The following is a 21,457-nucleotide window of genomic DNA, read 5'->3' on the forward strand; positions in this document are numbered from 1 at the left end:
TAGATAAGTATGAAAGCTCAAATTTAATTATAGAAAAATGTGGTGATTCGTGTGAGCCTAATTTGTTGCACTAATGTGAGCTCAAGATCTCTCTCTTTTTCTTTTCTGTATAAATGTCCTAACAGTCAACTTTTCTTAATACATTTATTTTCTCTACTTATATAAGATGAAATCTCCTCTCCCACAAGGCATAAATTCCTATAAGACGAACAATTATTCTTTATCTTTACTCCAATCTCATTCTTGAAAACCACACCAATTTTTTAAATTAGGTATATGAGTATTTTTAAATTGGGTATGGGAAGAGGGATGAGTATGTAGATGTATTTATCTTATCCCATTCCCAAGTTCTTAAAGCCTCTCCAACATATTACCTTCCATTATCTCAGTTTCAACACTTTAACTGTGTTGTTTTTCAGATAACCTATTACAAATTTGCTTGCCTGGAAGAGAATGTCTTGGACAAAGCCTCTAACAATGGTCTCAGAACTTCTCATTTGGATTTTTGCTTCTTGCATAATTTTTCCCTACACCTCATGTTATGAAGTGGACTTTAAGCCTAACTCAACCCCATAAAACCGGTTCATAGAGTTGAGGTTTTGCACCCACTTATATACAATGAAATGTCCTAATCTCTAGTCGATGTGGGATCTCCAACACCTCATCAACCATAACTAATATTAAATTTAACAAACATATATTAAATTTCCAATATATAATATAAAATTTTAAATAAAATACAACTAATCATATTAACCTTATTTGTAACATCTACACCACGAAATAAGTGCATATAAAATAATTACCATTTCTTTATCAAATAACTAAAATAAAAGATAATAGACCACTTAACCACATATTGAACTTGGTCCAATAAACTATTACACAACAATAAACATAATTTTTCTTATGCAATCAATTTCTACTTATCCCAAATAATAATTTTTTTTCAAAAGAATCTTTTTAATTCTAATAATACTAGACATTTTAGTTTCGATAAATGCAAATTATAATTTCATATTTAAGATCATAACCTTAAACTTTCTTACTTAATTGATAGTATATTTTTTTTACTTATTTCTTTATTTCATGTGATTTATTTAGTATTACTACTGGTTTTACATCAACTACTAATACTACGAATTATACTATCTATCAATATATTTAATATACTATTTATACTACATTACATAATCAAATTACTTTTCTATGTGTGTTGAAATAACGTGTTTGAACGGTTTTGTGTCTGCACAGATCATCTATTTGACTCTGTTGCATTAATGCTTTCTCTTCTTCTAACACTTCACCTCGTCAATTTCTTCCATGGAATTCGCCTCTTCAACATCAAAACTCCCAAAGAAGTACGATGTGGTCATAAACTTCAATGGAGAAGACATCCAAAGGAAATTTGTGTCTCATCTCGATTCTGCCCTCTCTGCTGTTGGCTTCACCACTTTCCTTCACCACCCCAATGCACACAACCCACTTCACTTCCAACAACCTATTCTCAATCACTCTCGTGTAGCCATTGTTGTTTTCACAACAGCCTATTCTCAATCTGCTTGGTGTCTTCATCAGCTTCAACAAATCATCAAATGGCACCAAACTTATTGCAGACATGTTCTGCCCGTGTATTACGAAATTCAGCCATCTGATGTACGACTTCAGATGGGTGATTTTGGTAAAGCCTTCAAAGCAACTGCAGAGCAAGCATTCTCAGAACAAGAACTGGAGCATGGCATGTCCAGGTGGAGCCACGCACTCACCAAAGCTGCAAATTTATTTGGATGGGATGAGAGCAATTACAGGTAAATCACTCACTCAATCACCATGTTTTAAGCTTCTCATTTAATTTTGGTAATACATGACATGACTTCTTCCATGATTGCTATTGAACTTGAAGGAGTGATGCTGAATTAGTCGACAAAATTGTTAAGACCGTTCTTCATTTACCAGTCTTGTCTGCTACTAAATTTCCAGTTGGATTACAATCCCGTGTGGAAGATGTGATTCGAACTATAAAAGATAAATCCACGGAAGTTTATACGATAGGGATAAGTGGAGCGGGAGGATCTGGTAAAACCACCCTGGCCAAAGCAATCTACAATCAACTTAGTGCTAAATTCATAGAGGGAAGTTTCATTGAAGATATTGGGCAAGTTAGTGGAACAAGAGCGGATCTTCGTTTAGAGAAACAACTTCTTTTAGATGTCCTAAAAACAAAGGTGGAGATACCTAGCGGTGAGATGGGGAGAAGAATGATTCAGGAAAGACTTTCTGGGAAAAGGGTGCTCATTGTGCTTGACGATATGCCTGAGTCTGGTGCATCATTAGTATGGAAATGGCGTGAATGGTTCAGTGGAGGAACTGTAATAATCATTACAACAAGAGATGTAGACCTACTAAGGATTCTTCGAGTTGATTCTTTTTTTCCGTTAAAGCCAATGAACGCAAACGAGTCCCTTGAGCTTCTTAGTTGGCATGCATTTGGAGAAGCAAAACCAAAAGAAGAATACAATTACCTTGCAAAAAGTGTAGTTAGTCATTGTGGAGGACTACCTCTAGCTCTTGAAGTCATTGGAAGTTGTTTATTTGAAAGGACAAAAGAAGAATGGAATAGTGTTCTGTTAAAATTGGAGAAAATTCCCCTGCACCACATTCAACGGAAATTGAAAATAAGCTTAGATGGTTTACGCAATGAAATGGAAAAAGATTTATTCCTTGATGTATGTTGTTCCTTCTTTGGTAAGGGCAGAGCCTATGTTACCAAGATCCTAAATGGCTGTGGAGTAGATGCTGATACTGGAATAAGAGTTCTGATAGAACGTAGCCTCATAAAAGTTAAAAAGAACAACAAACTTGGAATGCATCCTTTGTTACAAGAAATGGGAAGAGAAATTATTCGTGAAATTTCAGAAGAGGAATTTTGGATGGAGAGGAAACTGCAGTTTGATGATGCAGAATATGTGTTGACAGATAATTCAGTAAGAACATTCTTTATATATGCTTTTTAAAACTTCTCATGGAAGTGTTTGCTTTCTCATTTTCAGTACATTTGTTTTTCTTTGCTCTTATCATCACAGGGGACAAACTCTCGAGCAGTGCCTGTGAAACTGCGTTCAGCCAGAAGAGAACCATCAAGACTGCTGAAACTGGCTGGAGATTCCAAATACCTTTTTGGGAAACTGAGATGGACCAGTTTGCAACGGTTTTCTGCAAAATACCTATCTAACCACTTTCTGCATTATGCAATAGCGATTGAATTAAAACACAGTCTTCTTCAATTCGTCTGGAAAGAACCACAGGTTTTTATTATCTTCCATTTTCTATTAAAATACCAAGCTTAACTAAAATAAAAATAGTAACTTTCATTTTATTTTCTTATTTATTATTTGTCAAAAACATTTATCTCGATGCAGGTTTTGAGGTGGCTAAAAGTCCTTAATCTTAGTCACTCCAAGTATTTAACAGAAACGCCTGACTTTTCCGGACTACCAAGTCTTGAACAGCTGATTCTCAAAGATTGTCCAGGATTGCGCGAGGTACACCAATCTATTGGAGGTCTCTGCAATCTTACACTGCTAAATTTGAAGGACTGTACAAGTCTGAGTATTCTCCCCAGAGAGATATATATGTTGAAATCTTTAAAAACTCTCATTTTCTCTGGGTGTTTGATGATTGACAGATTAGAAAAAGATACAGTTCAAATGGAATCCTTGATAACTCTAATTGCTGAAAATACAGCTGTTAAACAAGTGCCCTTTTCAATTGTAAGATCAAAAAGTATTGGATATATATCCCTATGTGGATTTGAGAGATTGCCACGTAATCTTTTTCCTTCTATCATTCGGTATTGGATGTCACCACCAATGAATTCCATGTCTTTTATTCATTCGTTTTACATGGATATGGAGGATAATAGCTGGGATGATATTACGCCATCGCTTAGCAGCCTGACAAAACTTCGAAGTATTTTGGTGCAATGTGACACGGAGTTTCAACTATCTAAGCAAGTGCAAAATATTCTGGTCGAATATTTTGCAACTATTACCGAATCAAGCATTTCAAAGCAGCACTTCAGGTCTTCTTTTATTGGTGTTGGTGCATACCATGAATTCTTCAATTCTGTCAGCGATTACATATCTGAGGTTCTTCTCTAGCTTTCGCTTTGTTTATTGCCTTCACCCTGATCTTAAGAATTAAGAGAACACAAAATAATCCTAATGAAGTATCTAATAGAAACTACAGCCACACAACTTCATCCAAAAGTATCTGACGTTATTATTCACCTGACCAAGTAATTATGCTTATACTAAGTACTAGGAAATTGATTTCCACTTCCTTGCTTGAATAGCTTCTTGATTGTTTTATTCCTAATGATCGTAGAAATATGAACTGAAAGAGACTAACACAGAAACGCATTCTAAATGCCTAACGGCATGATATTGATATAACCAGATTTTTTTGAAATTAATTATATGGTACAGGTATCGACAAGCAGTGAGTCATGTGATGTTTCTCTCCCAGGTGACAATGATCCTTATTGGTTGGCCCATATGGGTGAGGAACACTCTGTTTCTTTCACTGTGCCTCTAGATCGTGACTTTAAGGGAATGGTTTTGTGTGTTGTTTATTCATCAACCCCTGAAATCGATGCAACTGAATGTCTTAGAAGTGTCTTAATTGTTAATTACACACAGTGCACATTGCATATACACAAGCATGGCACAGTAATTTCCTTTAATTATATAGATTGGCAGGGTATAATGTCAAATTTAGGATCTGGAGACAAGGTGGAGATTTTTTTGAGTTTTGGTCATGGATTGGTTGTCAAGAAAACCGTTGTCTATCCCATATGTGGTGAATCACATTAATTGAGAAAAGAGCCAAAGGAAAATTCTCTCCTTAGATTCAGAAAGAAAATTGTAATGTGACTTCAGGTAAGTCATGTATCTTCTATGAGAATAGCAGGATCCTTTAGTTATGGAATTAATCTGTGTCCTTGATTGCAATTCATTTTTTTTCCATCTTTTCCTTGTTTTTCTTTTGAGAATAGCTTATTGTTGTGAGAAATTCATGTTTATTTTAGCCATGTTTCTCAATCCTCAAATTGTGCTTGGGTGATATGATGAGATGTACTAGAATCTGAGTACTAGAGAGGATCAAGAACAGTGGTGGGGAGGGAGTTGCAAGAGTAGTAGTCTCAGAAGAATCATATCCACAGGGTTGAAACTGAATATTATTGGCTTGAGGGTTACTCTAATACTCTTGATTATACCTATTATAGTAATCGAGAGTAGTGTCACCAATTTTACCACAGATTTTAGAGGAAGATTTATTTTGATTCCAATTGCTTTGGCTAGTTTAAGTTCAACTTGATGTTCCATTGCCTCTGCCAATGTTAAACATACCTTTGTTGTTCCAATTGTTGTTTCTATGATTAAATTTGCCACCATGAAAACCTCCATTTGAATTGGAATCAGATTTATAATGACCTTGATTGGAGTTCTGCCATTTTTAAGACCAGAAACAATATTAGCATGAATCAATAGGTTTTCAGTATGCTTTCACTTCTTAAACAAGTAATAAAACCTTTATTTCATCAACAATATATGGATCAAGTCTAGTTGTGATAGAAGTAAAAAAATATCATTCATAAAGCACAATCAGAAATTAGTGAACCTACTGCAGCAAGAGAAGCAACCATTTTCTTCATTTCTAAAAGATATTCATTGATAATTTTATCTTTTTTTATCATCTGAAGTTTCAATTTCAATTTCTTTACAACAACTCGAGTATGTGTTATGTATCTTCCAAATGTGACGAGAAAACTTCAATCCCACCATCTTCATCAAGATCAATAAGGACATCAACAAGCAATTGATATTTTTGAACATAATTGGTGTATTTACGATTCTCAATATTTGTGATTTCATTTTCTTTATCAGCAGCATATAATGGTGGAATGTCATCGCCATGAACAAACTTCTCAAGCTTTAACCCTCTTATCATTGCAAGAGCCTGTTGTCAAATTGAGAAAGTATCATCATCTAATTTCATAACAATCGATGTATGGAACATTTGTGGTGCAAACTGAGATGCAGAAGCGGAAGCAATGACACTTGATACCATGTTAGGTTTAGGCATAGGTGAAATATGAAAAAAAAAAAAAAAAAAAAAAGAGAACAACAAATGTTTTATTAATATGTAATATCTAAATTTGGTAGAAAAATTTTGGTTGTTAATTAGATACCAATTTAAAAAATATTTAACAATAATAGAAACTAATTTAGAAACCAAAAATTTATTTAGTTATCTAATTTAGTTATTATAGTAACTAATTATTTTATTTTTTTTATAAAATTGATTTTTATTTTATGATTTTTTTTTTCATAATTTCTATTTTTTTTAATGCTCAATAAGTTATGAGTCTTGTAAAAAAACATGTTACATTGTTATACCGAAAATATTTTTTATATTGTTGTATTACTGTAAGCATATTTAATATCAAAAGTATCAATTACTAACATGGTTAATTTGTTTATTCCTTATAAAACCAATATTTTCTAAGGAACAACACTAAAGTATTGTAGTAACTATTTTCACACCCACATGGTCTCTTACTTCCATTTAACAACTCTATATATTAATAAAATATTTAATTAAATTATTTGATTAAAATATAAATTAAATTATTAAATAAAATATTAATAAAAATGGTTGTAACATGGTAGTATAAATTGTAATGAATGTCAAACTATAAGAGGTTCTCATATGTTACAACTATAATGTTATTCCATAGATTTGACAACACTTAATCTCAATGTAAAAAGTATTCTAGATATATAAGTAAAAGGAAAATATTTCTTTCAACAGAAAAAAAAAAGTAAAATACATACAAACTATTATAATAATATAATAATATTTTAATTAAAAAATAAATCAAATGATTAAAATATCAGTTTATTAGAATGTGAAGTGAGTGTTTGTACGGTTTGTACCACTATGTAATATGAGTTATCAGATAAAAATTATTAAAGATAAATACAACATTCATAAGATTATAGATGAAACAATAAAAAATTGTGTTAGGAGAAGACCAATACTATAGAGACCCAAACTCAATCACCTATTTAAGTTACAGGTTTTTCTGAGTAGAGAGAAGAGAAGAATTTGGTAAACCCTACTTTTAGTAGTCTTAGTATTCCTTAGACTTAGTCTTAGTAGGTAGTTGTTGTTCTATCATTGGTGTTTTCATTACTCTTACCATGTCTCCCAAAACCCAAATAAAAGACCTAAATAAAATACTAAACTTCATCTAAAAGTGTTTATATGCTATTGAAGAAACCCTACACCCCTCGTCTAAAACCCACACCAACGGCTCAAACACCTGCACCATGCCACCAACGTTTCACCGCTCCATCCAGCCCTTAGAACAACCTCCTGCACATCAGGTCGCATGCCACAACACCGCCCGTTGCACCTTAAGTTGGTCAACCACCAGCGTCCCAACCGCCTTGCCGCCTAGTGCCTTAAAACAGCCTCCACGCACACCAGGCTCCATCCCGCAACACCACTATTGGCATCTAGATCATTCAACTACTAGCACCCCAACTGTCATCGCTGCCCAATGTCGCCTACAACTACACCGCCCGCATTCCCCCCAATTTTTGTGTCCCCCTCCTTCATACCCTTTAAAGAGTGTTTCTCCCACTAACTTCATCTGAAAAAAGACTTTTCGATACTTAAGAGAGAGCACAATAATGGTAATATGTGTGCAAAGTATGTCGGACAAGAGTATAAAATAAGATAAATTACACTTTCCTAGATAGTTTGTATTTTTAGATTTTGTCAGTAATGACTATTGTGTTGGTCGTATGATGACCATTTATGGTTCATGAATAGTCGCTTAGCAATAAATATTCTTTGAGTATGCCGTTTTGTTTAAAATTATTATTGATAACAATGAGATCTCAGTAACCAAACACATATAGTTGTTTTGAACTATAAATATTCCTACCTTTATAGATTTTTTTTTTCTTTTTTATTTGAATTTTATTATTGACCTGCAACAAATGATAAGTGTTTAGAGAGTGTCAATGATACTTAGTGTATCATAACATTTCCTTAAATAATTCTATAATTCATGTAAACGTTGAGTGTTAAAACAAAGTTTTATAGTTTTTACTCCATAAACATTATACATCATTTGAAGATATATCTTCTAAGCTAATCATGTAGACATTATTATACGACCAAGAATGTGGCCATTGAGAATTCAAGCTGTTCAAGCTTACGTCCCAAATCAAAGAATCCTCATACTTTATACATTTCGGTAACATATTTCATGGTCAAAGGTTTTGGCGGCACTTTTTAAAATATATACGTTACTTATAAGGTATTATTAAGGTATTATTACTGAGTATGGATGGATAGCCAACATATCAATCATTTGGTATATGAAGACAAATCACAAGTAACTAATCACTCCCTAAACAAGATTAGAAAGATGATTAGGTCTTCATGGACCTAGGACAACCCTCAGACCCATAAAAAACTATAAATAGAAGACGACCCCAATGAAAAAGATAATGATTCTATAATTATAATATTTGTAAATTAGATAGACCTATAACTGACTTGAGCATCAGAATGTCTTTACAAGTATCCACTCCAAGACATTGAAAGACAAAGATTCAAAGGACCACATAACTAAAGAGATTAGAGACTTGATAGAAGAAATCTGACATGGTTCAACCATGTAAGAACAATAGTTACTTTCTAAACTTACTAAAATCTTAATTGTAAATTTACTCGAATCTTATTCAATATTAACTATCTTGAATAATTTATACTTATATATAAAAAAGGATTCTTCATCATAACCAATTACTGATATACACAAATTTTTTCCAATTTTACCCTTATTAATATATATCATTTTATTATTTAATCTTTTAAATTTTAAAATTACAAAAATGAGTGTTTTGTCATTTTATATGAATCACTTAAAAATAAAAATTTTTATTTTTTATTTTTTATTTTTTAAATTAATGTTAAGAGACAATTTTTATATGCAAACTAACTCACTCTTTCCTTAACTCCTTATTTTCAGGATCTAAGGCACAAACCTTTATGAAAGAATTTTTTTTAGGAATAAGAAGGCAACGAGAGAGAAAGAGCACAATATTTAACCTCCATTCTGAGTTTTCCTCTCCGCTGCTTCACTCCACTTCAAGCAACTTCATTCCTCTGTAAATTCATCATTCTTTTGCATTTACCATCAAGTGAACCCAAACTTTAGCCGGAACCTCATCATACTCATTGATCCCCAAATCAGCAACAAAAGAAGAAGAGAAAAAGTATAAAGAGGAGAGAAGCTCAAACTAGAGGAAAAGAAAGATGTTGATTTATCAATTCATCATTTTCTTTTTACATGTTATTTTTTTCTTTTCAACTTCGACTCATCCAAATTAAAAAATACGGATACAATTGTCGTGAATGTATTTTCGCTAGGAGATTGGATGAGTTTGTTATTTTAAATATTGACTAAACTAGTGTAAATATTCATTTGTAATATTTAATTAAAAAATAACAAATTACTAAATATATCAAACAAAATTTTAAATATCATTTTCGTCTATGACCTCAATTTTTAGGTAGCAACATGACATGGCCATGAACAATTGCTGAAAAAGATGTACTAAGATGTGTGAATGAGAAAAAGGAAGGACAAACCATAATAATGCTTGGGCAGAACTCACTCCAATGCCAACGTAAGATTGAAGTAAGAAATGAAAGATCGAAGAATATTGAAGTACAATACACCACTCTACAGCTTGGATATTTATAGCTTAAAAACTTACATTCACATTTTCAAGGTAATATACCAAGAATGCTACTCCCTAATTGTGATGACTCGGAATCAAGGAACTTGTCCACGGTGATTGTTGAAGTAAAATAATTCAAATGAAGAAGCTCTGATGAATTAACTAATGCAGATAGAAAACAAGACAGGAATGTTTTGAAGGGAAAAAAAAGGAAAAGGAAAGTCTGGACAAGAGAACTTGAAATTCTTACTTTTGTGATGGCATTTCAAATTCTTCATTTCTTGTTTTAAGAAAATACTTCTTAAAATTCTGCATACTTATGGAGATACTTAACTCTCTTTTTCCTTATAAACAAGGAATAAGAATCTTTGCAGTTGTATCTCAATAAGCACCGATTGCTTAACTTTGAAGTAGGACCATCATGTGTCAGTTTTCATATTAAAGAAACATAAAACTGAAGTACTCTCTATTTATGTATTCATTCATATGTTAACATTTTGGTAATAAAAAATGTACTCAAGAAGCAAGCACTTTCAATTTCAAATACGACAAACAAGGTTCAGAAAAAGAAAAGGAATTTTTTTTTAGAATACTAAAGGAACAAGAACTTTGACAACTGTCTTTCATGCTCTCTATTTCAGTTCTGGAAATACACGGTCTCAATTTCAGTGTTACAGTTAAGGAATGGAATCAAGTTTCATTATAGAATTTGCTCGGTAAAAATTACATTATATTTCATTGCGAGGAGAGAAGAAACTACTTTGAGTGAAAAGAGAACTGTACAAAATATTAATTTTCAATAAATAAAAAGTATTATATATGCATATTATCAAGATTCCATATCTTACTGGTGCAGTTCAAAGTTGAGTCATTCAAAGGCAGTGGCCGCGCTGGAAGGGAGAAGACAGTGCCAAAAATGGTGTTGTTAAGATGTTAGGCTGCAAAGGCTGAAAAGAAAATCCCGCTGATTGTGGAACTCCAATTGGCGGATGTTGTTGCACTGAACTGTAAAGAGCAAAACAATTGGTCACGTATCTATATTCAGTTTGGAAAACAAATTATAAGACAAATTTAATCTACTATAAAATACAGCATTTTACTTTTTCCTGTATTTAACTTGGTGCTAAAATAAGAGATAAGTAAAGAAGAACAAAATATCAATGGACAAGAAGAGAATATCCCCATGTAGATGAACAATATGGGAAAAGGCAAAAGGCATTTTTACCTGAATGACAGTGACAGTGAAGTCTCGGCTGAGTTGGCGACACCATTTCGATCAGGAGATAATAAGGTCCAGAATACTATATCACGAAATAAATATAACTCGTCATCATCATCAAGTTTAAAAGAAGAGACTCAAGTCATCAAAATATTAATAAACCATTACACATGTGGCATAGGATTGTTTTAGGCGTCATAATAATGATCAGTTAATTTGGTCCCTGCTAAAGATTCTGTGAACGGTGTTCAAATATTTTATATGGTCATGCAGTCCTTTTTTTCTTTCTATTTTCAAATAAGAAATTTCGATTGTTTAAATGTAAATAGAAGGTAAGAAACTAATTATCACCTGACTGGTCTGAATGATCATTAAAATCTGAGCAAAATAGCATGTTCTGCATTTTCACAAGATGGATTAAGTCAGAATAGTGGTAAACAACGGTTGTATAAGGATTACAAAACATAAAATATAACATAACATGCAGCAGTATTAACAGCACCATTTACCAACCTCTCTGACACCCTGCGATACATTTTGGACCACATCTGCAGGAAAAGACAATAATTAAATGATCAGCAACGTGCATTATTAATAAAACAAGGAAAATACAAAAAAGTTTTGAAATGTGAAAGGCAAAAGGGTTCAAACAACTATCAACATCTTTCACACAAAAAAATTATATCAATAAAAATCTTTGTAAGAAAGCATTAACCTTTTTCATATTTTACCATTAGAATATTTAGAGAAGACATAGTTATATCATAGAAGAGTTTAGATTATGTTAAATGATACATTGGAAATAGTTTCATATTTATATTACAGTATTTTGTTTGCTATTTAATACTTTTTCCTTTGCATCACATCATAATGTTGACTTTTTTGGCTTAATCCCACATTGGTAGGTTCGTTGTTTGGAGAGGAGGTTTGATGGTTATAAATTAATCTCTCCTCCTTCATTGTAATATATCCCAATTTGTAATATTTTCTCCAACATTAATAAAAACGGGTTATTTCAGTTGTGCTCGGAGATTAGGCTAAATTGGTCGAACTTCATTAACAAGTTTCGGGTGTGTTTTTTTCTTCTTTATCTCTTTTATTATTCTGCTCTATTTATTGGTATTATAGAGCTTTCTTTTCTGTTGTAGAATAGTCTTCAATATTATTTGTCGGGTAGCTCTGCTAGTGTTTTGTCTGGTTCATTTGTTCTGAACTATTTCATTTCACTAGTTGTGTTGTTTTAGTGGGGAAATTTTATCCGATTTTCCCAACAAGTGGTATCAAAAGCCGAAGGTTCGCCTTTAGGTTGTCTGAATTTTTTTGTAATATTGAATACTATATTTTGAGTCAGTAATGGCAAATAAAGATCAAGAAGCGAAGGATGTTGTCTTAAAAATTCCATCTAGTGTGTCGGGCTCCTCGTCATCATGGTCGAGGTTCCTGATGTCCAGTTTGAAATTGGCGGTGAAAATATTTGATGGCACTAGCCATTTCGTTATGTGGCAAGGAGAGGTCTTGGATTCTCCTTTCAGTAGGGTCTTGATATTGTCATTGAGGAAAAGAAACAGAAGAGGTAGAGGATAAAGACTGGAGCATCATCAACCGATTGGTGTGCGGAACTATTCGATCTTGCATGTCCAGAGAGCAGAAGTATGTTTTAAAAACCGAGACTTCTGCTCAAACTGTGGAAGGCATTGGAGAACAAGTTTCTGAAAAAGAGTGGTCAATACAAGTTCTTGATGAAGAAAAGGTTGTTCCGATTTGACTGCCAACAAGGTACTACTATGAATGAATACATCACTATGTTTAATCAATTAGTAGTAGACCTATTGAATTTAGATGTGAAGTTTAAGGATGAGGATTTGGCTTTGATGTTGTTATCATCTCTTCCTGGTGAATTTGAACATTTTGAGACTACACTACTTCCCGGGAAGGAGTCGTTAGATGTTGTTTGTTCTGCTTTGTATAGTCATGAATTGAGAAAGCAGAATAAGATGAAAATCAAATCAACGACATCAGAAGAAGCATTGGTGGCAAGAGGTCGTCAACAAAGCCAGACAAAGGGGAGAAGAGGAAGGTCTAAGTCTAAAGGTCGAGTTGTTGCCAAAGATGAGTGTGCTTTCTGTCATGAGAAAGGATACTGGAAGAAAGACTATCCAAAACTGAAGAAGAAAGGGAAGGCTCCGCAAGATGCAAATGTTGCAGAATGCAAAAATGATGTGGAATCAGATATCTCTTTGATTGTCTCACCTTCAGCATCATCACATCCAGATGAGTGGATATTGGATTCAGGATGTACCTATCATATGTGTCCCATTCGAAAATGGTTCTTTTAATTTTAAGAACTCGATAGCAGGATTGTTTACATGGGGTAACGATAATCCATGTAAGACATCCAGGATAGGTTCAATCAAGTTGCGGAATCATGATGGATCCACCAAAATTTTGCGGGATGTGCGGTACGTGCCAAAGTTGAAGAAAAATCTCATCCAATTGGGGGTTTAAAATCTAAAGGCTTAGTTGGGATGATACGAGATAGAATTCTTAAAGCAACTTCAGGAGCACTAATAATGTTGAAAGGCGTGAGGAAGAACAATTTGTATTACTACCAAGGTTGCGAACATCTTTATTTGGAAATGGGACACATATGATAGGTGCAACCTGAATCCAATATCTACTCGTCTGGATGTGATGATGTTGAAGGCGAAACAATCAAAGAGATATCTCATTCCGCATCACTTTTGCATTCTGCAACATTTGCATCTTGCGGAGCCTTCGCTTTCTTCAATTTTGGATAGTCTTTATTCCAGTGTCCTTTCTCATGGCAGAAAGCACACTCATCTTTGGCAATGGCTCAACCTTTAGACTTAGACCTTCCTCTTCTCTCCTTTGTTTGACTTTGCTGACGACCTCTTGTCACCAATGTTTCTTCTAATGTCGTTGATTTAGTTGTCATCTTATCATGCTTTCTCAATTCATGACTATATAAAGCAGAACAAACAGCATCTAACAATACATTCTCCTTCCCGTGAAGTAGCGTAGTCTCCAAATATTCAAATTCATCAATAAGTGATGATAACAACATCAAAGCCATATCCTTATCCTCAAACTTCACATCTAAATTCAACAGGTTTGCTACTAATTGATTAAACATAGTGATGTGTTCATTCATAGTAGTACTTTGTTGGTAGTCAAATCGAAACAACATTTTCTTCATCAGGAGCTTGTTCTGACCACTCTTTTTCAAAAACTTGTCCTTCAAAATACCTTCCACAGTTTGTGAGTAGAAGTCTCATATTTTAAAGCATACTTCTGATCTCTGGACAGGCAGGACTGAATAGTTTTGCACGCCAATCGGGTGATGATGTTCTAGTCTTTATCCTCTACCTCTTCTGATTTCTCTTCCTCAATAGCAATATCAAGACCCTGCTGAAAAGAAAGTCCAAGACCTCTCCTTGCCACATGCCGAAATGGTCAATGCCATCAAATATTTCCACCGCCGATTTCAAACTAGACACCGAGAATCTCAAATATTTAAGACAACATCCTTCGCTTTTTGATCTTGATTTGCCATTATAGACTCAAAATATAGTATTCAATATTACAAAAAATTTCAGACAACCCAAGGGCAAACCTTCGGCTTCTGATACCACTTGTTGGGAAAATCGAGTAATTTCCCCACTAAAACAACACAACTAGTGAAATGTACCAGTTCAGAACAAATGAACCGGACAAAACACTAACAGAGCTACCCAACAAATAATATTAAATATTATACTACAACAAAAAAGAAAGCAACATAATACCAATAAAACGAAATAATAAAAGAGATAAAGAAGAAAAAACACACCCGAAACTTGTTAACAGAGTTCAGTCAGTTTAGTCTAATATCCGAGTACAGCAGCCCGCTTTTATTAATGTGGGAGAAGATATTACAAATTGGGATATATTACAATGAAGGATGAGAGATTAATTTATAACCATCAAACCTCCTTCCCAAACAATGAACTCACTGATGTGAGATTTGGAATTAAGCCAAAAAAGTCAACACATCAATTACTTTAAAAAAGAATAACAGATCAATGTAAACAATATCATATAATTCAAAGTCTTATTCCCTTTTTCCTCCTTGTCAGACTAAAACCGTATAATTTGAACACATATCATAAACATTACAAGTTTTGAAGCAGTATTTAAGAAAAGCAATACAATCTTTGTCTAGAGAGTTTGGTTTTCAACAGCATTCCAATAGACAAAAACTACTGTGCTGTTGATATCATATAACCACAGTTAAACTGACCAATTTCTCATGTTGGTAGCACTTAGTTCTACATTCAATCTGCGGAGCACTTGGCAGTACCATAAAGACACAACCTGAACCTAGCTTTTCCGATTAGCATGTTTCTAGAGAGATCAATCCGCCAACACAAATCTTGAGAAAGATTGCAATAAAAGAAAGCGAGCACTTTTATCTTACAAAACAACATACCATACATACTATTCTACCAAAAATGGGTGTTCAAAGAGCAAAAATCATCATGCAGTTACGCCAACTAATCTGATACTTTTACTATGGTTAAATAAACAGTTAAGGTTGTATGTACCTAAGTTTGAAACACTGGGCTTTACAGCTAAAGTCAAGCCAAGAAAACAATCATCGGGATCAGGGCCAAAATCCTGCAGTTTCAGCTCGAGATTTGGCTTTGCCCCTGTAAGTAGAAAAAAACAATAAACAGTATATATGGTATTTTAACATGAAGCTCGACAAACTGAAATGTGTAAATATAATACGAGGATACAAAACAAATAAAAGAGAAAATTCCCTACTCTTGCTACTCAGCTTCAGCTCAAGTGGATCACCGAGTGGACAAGAAACCCATGCGTCCACCTATATAGAATATATCAGTAAATTGAAGAGATTAAGTGAAGAAAAATAGGCTTCAAAGAGAAAGTTACATGAAAAAATGGATGTTGTAATGACTGATCTGCATCTGGCCTTCTTGATGGGTCCCAATGTAGCAGTTGCTACAGATTATATAATGCAGTGAACATTAGAAGATAACAGTATTTACAAGGCCAGTGTATGTGTGCGTGCACAGAGAAAAAAAGAGATTCAATTAATTAAAGCATACTGTCATCAAGTCTATAGCTTCCGAACTAGCATTTGGAATAATGTTAGAAAGCTTCACAGGGGGAACCTGCACAATAATCAGGGGAATTAAAGAGAATAAAAAAAAAACTGGTACACGACTGAACTCCTGTTACATGAACACTTACAACATCATGAGCAACTAAGTCCAATAATTGAGAGTTGTTTGCCCCTATGGTGAAAGCAGTGGAATGTGGCGCCCCAAGAATGCCATATATTTTGTACAGTTGATCTATTTCACTGTCAATGGAGAAAAGGAATTTTATAAGATGTAATGAAAAGCCTAATAGTTCAATTTTATTAATAAACATATCACATTTGAATCAATATCAACTACACTTTACAGTGGACAAAAGTTCTATATATGTGTGATATGTTATACAAAAGGAAAATATCGAACACACCAAAATGAAGAAGTGTACGTAAGAGAGGTGAACACAATCTTTCCCATAAGTATATTAGTCATTAAAATCAAAATCATTAAACATTTCATCATTATGACCCAACAAAATCTTTCAAATTACAGAAAGTGAAAACTAAATATATAAATAACAAAGCACAAATAGTGGCCACCATCACATTAGTATTATTACAATGAGAAACCAAAAGCATAAAATACAGGATCAAAATATACCTTTCACCAGGAAATAAAGGGGTCAAAGTAAAAAGCTCAGCTAATATAGCACCAACTGCCCACATGTCTGCAAATTTTAAGAAAAAAGCAAGCATACAATCATCAGAACAAATAATGATAAACAAGTTTGGCCACAAAAAATGTGCAAATTCATGTAAAATCCCTTTCACATTAACTCTTATTGTTTAAGTTCCATGTTAAATCAGTATTCATGTACATATATGTTTACAAATATGTTCAAAGGATAAATTCAGACAAGACTAAACAAAAGAGAGGTAATGCTGCAATAGCTAATCTCCCAACATATGCTAATTGCAGACCCACACATGAGACACCCCATAAAACACCACACATCAATTTAACTGAAGGAAAAAATGTCAACTGAGCATTAGCTTAATCTTCTTTAGACAGTAAAATGAAGCAAGGGAACAAGATAAGTTATCCACAAATAAGTCATCTTTGACATTACTCTAGAGAGTATGGGCAAACTACTCATCCCCAACTAATAGTGTCTGGGTTTGCTTTTGGGAGATCCCATGCAAAAAACAGATTGAGGCAGAAGAAATTACAAATCTAAAACTGTTTCTTCCAAAAACATTCCATGATAGCTCCCAAAAGCAAGCACCAGCCCACTGTCTATAAACTGAAAAATTGAAGTTAGAAGTATATTTAAGCCTACCAACAGCAGGAGTATAAGAAGGGGCACGCAACAAAACTTCTGGAGCTCGATACCTTAATCACAAAGATAAAAAAATATAATCAATTTAATGATGATGATGATTACAATAAAAACAAGCTCTGGATAAAATGTACAGACAGACAGTGGAAAAAGACTTTTGAGGTTACATCCAAAGTTATACATTGAAAAATTTATACTGACATAATAAACACGCCATAAAAGAATATGACTCACCATCGGGTGGAAACATATTGAGTATATGGAGGCATCGATGATACTTCTCTAGCCAGTCCAAAATCAGCAATTTTCAGAACATCATTTGTTACCAGCAAATTCTCTGCATAGCAGAAATATTTTTTCATTGGATGAAGTACCATATCACCTTTTAGAAAGATTGAACTGAAAAGTTCAAGCACAAAAATATACAGTCCAAAATTTGCTAAATGAAATCATATGCCTTACCAGGTTTTAAATCCCGATGAAAGAATCCTTTCTTGTGCATATGACTAAGTCCGTGTAGCACTTGCCTCACAAAGCACCGTATCTCTTCCTCTGAAAATGGATTTTCTCTCTCCTTTATTAATTGATAAAGATTACAATCCTGAACAGATGAAATCTAGTGTCACTGTCAAGCAAGTGTCAATAGAAAACAATCAACCTTAAAATTATAGAGATTAAAGAGTTTTGGATAAATTACGTAGTAGTGAATAATTTTTACTGCAGTGATGTCAATATATTTTGTGGGAACATTAAGATGTCAGCACTTTCTAGACTGTTGATATGAAATTTTGTTAATGAAAACAGACCAAGATATAAGTGTGTTGTGTAGATAGTTCCATACAATTTTTGTTTTATCTTAAATTCTTAGATTATATCATTCACAACTAATTGTTTTTCCTCTGGTTCTATTTGTAAGTAATTTTATTCTTTATGACTAGAGAAGGATAAAGTAACAACATATTCCTCTTCAATTAATATTTTTATTAGATTTAAAAGTCATTCAACAATCTGACATATTTAAACTAAATAAAACCTAAATGACAGGAAAAAAAAATAAGAGTGAGAGTTTCTTTACCATGTATTCAAAAATGAAAAATAGTTCATTATTTTCTCTAACAACCTCTTTCAACTTTATGATATTTGGGTGATTCATTATACGGAGGGCCTGCAGAAGGAGCACAATACACGTCAATGAAGACAAACTATAATTGAAACAAAATCTGATTACAGTTCTGGGAAGGGGAAAACCATCTATAACTCCATAAAGAAACAAGTACTGTAGAACATACCTTAACTTCTCTTAAATTTGTGTATTCTTCCCAGAAACAAAACTTTCTTTTCAACTTTTTGACAGCAACCTGATAGACAAAATCAGGAGCATAACATCAGAAGATACTAAAAAATGTAACATGGAAACTGCAGGTTTAACCACAATGAAAGAAGCCACTGCCTAAATCAGTACGGTAACTGTACCTCTCAAAGGAGCATCCCAGAAAACAAAAAGAAACGTTTATAATTAAAGCAAAAACAAGTATCCATTTTGAACTTCAATATACAATGTAAACATGATGAATGTTAACATTGTTATTGTTATCACATTTTTCTTACAGAATTAGTTGTTATCGTTAAAAGAATATCTCACAAAATATAGATATTGTAGATCACCTTTTTTTAATTTTATCGGAGAATAGCATGAAAGCTTGGAGCAACAATGTTTATACTCCAAAAATATAAAAAAGACAAGGAAGGGCAACTTCTAAAAGCCATTTACTATATAGGACAAATCTAACAACAATAAAGGATAATTGCACCAGATTAATAAAAGAATATGAGTAGACGAATGCTGAAGTTGAAAAAAATTGTTCTTGCTAGCCAGAGTTGCTTACAATCTCGTATGTTTGCATATCACGGGCTTTATATACATGACCGCAAGAACCATCCCCGAGCTCTCTCAAAATTTTATATCTAAATAGAAGAAAAAAACAGACAAGAAATAATATAATTTAATGAGAGAATTGAAGGACCAGAAACAATGCACAAATCAATGGATAAGAAGGAACTAACCTTTCCATTATTAGAATTACAACACTATAAATAACACTTCAGAGAGACTGGAACGGATTCCATGAAAACATGGCTAACTGTCAACACAGTGTCGGCACTTAGTTTGCAGACATGGGTTAGAGTTAAAATATAGCATGAAGCATTTAGCATCATCAACAATCCACTTTTCGTTGTAGAAGTTATCTACAAAATGGAAGAGGTCCGTCAACATGCTGCAACCTTCAGAAAACCCAGTGTTCGGGTGACGTCTTTATCATATGACATGTATATCCATGTTCAGTTTGACTAAATCAACTTCAAACTGAGCCCATACATTGGAGAACAAGTTATAGCCTGCAGTACAAAATATAAGCGTTAGTGCTTTTGAAAATTACACAAATTAGCGAACAATATGTGCGCTTAAAAAGTGTATTAATAGGAAAATGCAGTATTATACTATTTCACTGTACAAACGCAACAGTAAAAATATCACTCAATAGTCAGACAAGTGAAAGGTTTGTCATTCAATCCTCTACAGGGGGGCCCTAAGCCCAAAGACTTCGTGGAATTTACTCCTCCAATCTACCCAGAAATAAAATATAACATTGATCAAACAAACCTTCCCATGAATACTCAGATCCTAACGACACAACAGTAACCATGCCTTGTTGCATAATAATTCTAACGGCTGCATACCCTCTACTGTACAGTATTATAACCAACAATTCAACTCATATTACTCTATTTAATCCACCCAAAAAACTAAAATCTATTGGTCTACAATCCAGAGCCACAATCAACAAGTAAATCAGACCAAAGAATCCATATCAGCAACAAAGAAATTAAAATATGGAAAACGATTTTTTTGAAAGAAAGAAAAAATGAAAATTTAACGTGCTTTGTTAAGCTTAAAGTATGGAAAACGATATTTTTCAAAAGCTATATAATGAAGCCAAAGAAAAAAAAAACATTTATTTATGTTCCCCAAGTAAGCGAATCCAAACAAGGACTATAAACAAAAACACAAGATATGTATGTATATGAAAAAAAAAAAAAAAAGACGAAGAAGAAGTTTTCTTCACAATCTATCCATAAAAAGTGTTTCCCTCAAAATTATAACAATTTTGTATAATGAATATGCACGCTCAATACAACCTGGTCCGAAACAATTTCCGAAACACAATTTCGGTTATTTTCCAATGTGATAAATCCATAAAGTATTGTTTCAACTCAGAGCAAGTGAAAAATAACTCGGCTTTCCTTTCCATTCCCCATTCTCTTACGAAACAAACCGATTGCAAAAGAAAGACAGACCACAATTCAAGCTGCATTTGAGTTTGCGTGGCAGCTACGAACCAGAGGCAACGAAAGCAACACGAAGAATCGGAAATTGGCGTATCGCACGAAGAAAAATTCGGAAAAAAAAAATTGAAAAGACGAAGAACTCACCGCGTGTGAGAATTGGATAGAATCAGAGCGGAATCAAGAGATACGCAAGCACAGATCGGCAATGTGAATGAACTTTCTCGGAAACGAAACGAGAAAAATGAATTCGTAGGGAGATAGAGAGAGAAGAGGAGAGAGAAAAGCTTTAGAGAGAGAAAATTCGGATTTGCGAAGAAGCCATATGAGAGAGAGGAGGAGGATTCCATAGATGAAAAAGGAAGGAGAAGAAACCAAAGATATAAATAAATATATTATTTTTTACTTTTTTTTAAAACTTAAAATATAAATTTAATTGTAAGTTGACAAATAACATTTTTAAAATATTGTATAGGTCGCACAAGTCTTTGAAAAATAAAAAGACCTATTATAACCTTTTTTTAATATAATTTGATTTAGTCTCTCAAAATAAATATTTATAATATACTTAATATCGAATTAATCCCAAAAAATATATTTT

The 21,457-nt window shown here is 33.3% G+C and overlaps 2 protein-coding genes across 3 annotated transcripts; one reads left to right on the forward strand and one right to left on the reverse strand.

Moving 5' to 3' along the window:
- The first annotated feature begins 1,209 nt into the window (after positions 1-1,209).
- On the forward strand, positions 1,210-5,032 carry LOC137819550 (disease resistance protein RUN1). The gene is made up of 5 exons (XM_068623435.2): positions 1,210-1,808; positions 1,904-2,984; positions 3,084-3,305; positions 3,420-4,148; positions 4,488-5,032. The coding sequence occupies exons 1-5, from the start codon at positions 1,324-1,326 to the stop codon at positions 4,872-4,874; spliced, it is 2,904 nt and encodes a 967-aa protein (XP_068479536.1). The 5' UTR covers positions 1,210-1,323; the 3' UTR covers positions 4,875-5,032.
- A 5,406-nt stretch (positions 5,033-10,438) lies between these two features.
- On the reverse strand, positions 10,439-21,217 carry MHK (Protein kinase superfamily protein). 2 transcript variants are annotated; one of them, XR_016516299.1, is made up of 19 exons: positions 21,004-21,216; positions 19,576-19,908; positions 19,398-19,476; positions 18,801-18,869; positions 18,587-18,676; positions 17,974-18,112; positions 17,746-17,848; positions 17,512-17,564; positions 16,833-16,899; positions 16,327-16,438; positions 16,182-16,247; positions 16,006-16,074; positions 15,877-15,937; positions 15,654-15,758; positions 14,900-14,957; positions 11,563-11,597; positions 11,401-11,446; positions 11,056-11,131; positions 10,439-10,835 (listed from the first exon to the last, which is right to left on the reverse strand). XR_016516299.1 is itself a non-coding variant. In XM_068623436.2 (18 exons), exons 2-18 carry the CDS (start codon positions 19,581-19,583, stop codon positions 10,703-10,705), a joined length of 1,311 nt encoding a protein of 436 aa, XP_068479537.1. In that variant the 5' UTR covers positions 19,584-19,908; positions 21,004-21,217; the 3' UTR covers positions 10,439-10,702. The 2 variants fall into 2 exon arrangements, 1 of the variants encoding a protein (XP_068479537.1); XM_068623436.2 differs by lacking the exon at positions 14,900-14,957 and having other exon boundaries at positions 21,004-21,217.
- Between the last annotated feature and the right edge of the window lie 240 nt (positions 21,218-21,457).

The sequence above is a fragment of the Phaseolus vulgaris genome, chromosome 10 (assembly GCF_051622355.1).
Source record: "Phaseolus vulgaris cultivar YP4 chromosome 10, ASM5162235v1, whole genome shotgun sequence".
NCBI classification, from domain to species: Eukaryota; Viridiplantae; Streptophyta; class Magnoliopsida; order Fabales; family Fabaceae; genus Phaseolus; species Phaseolus vulgaris.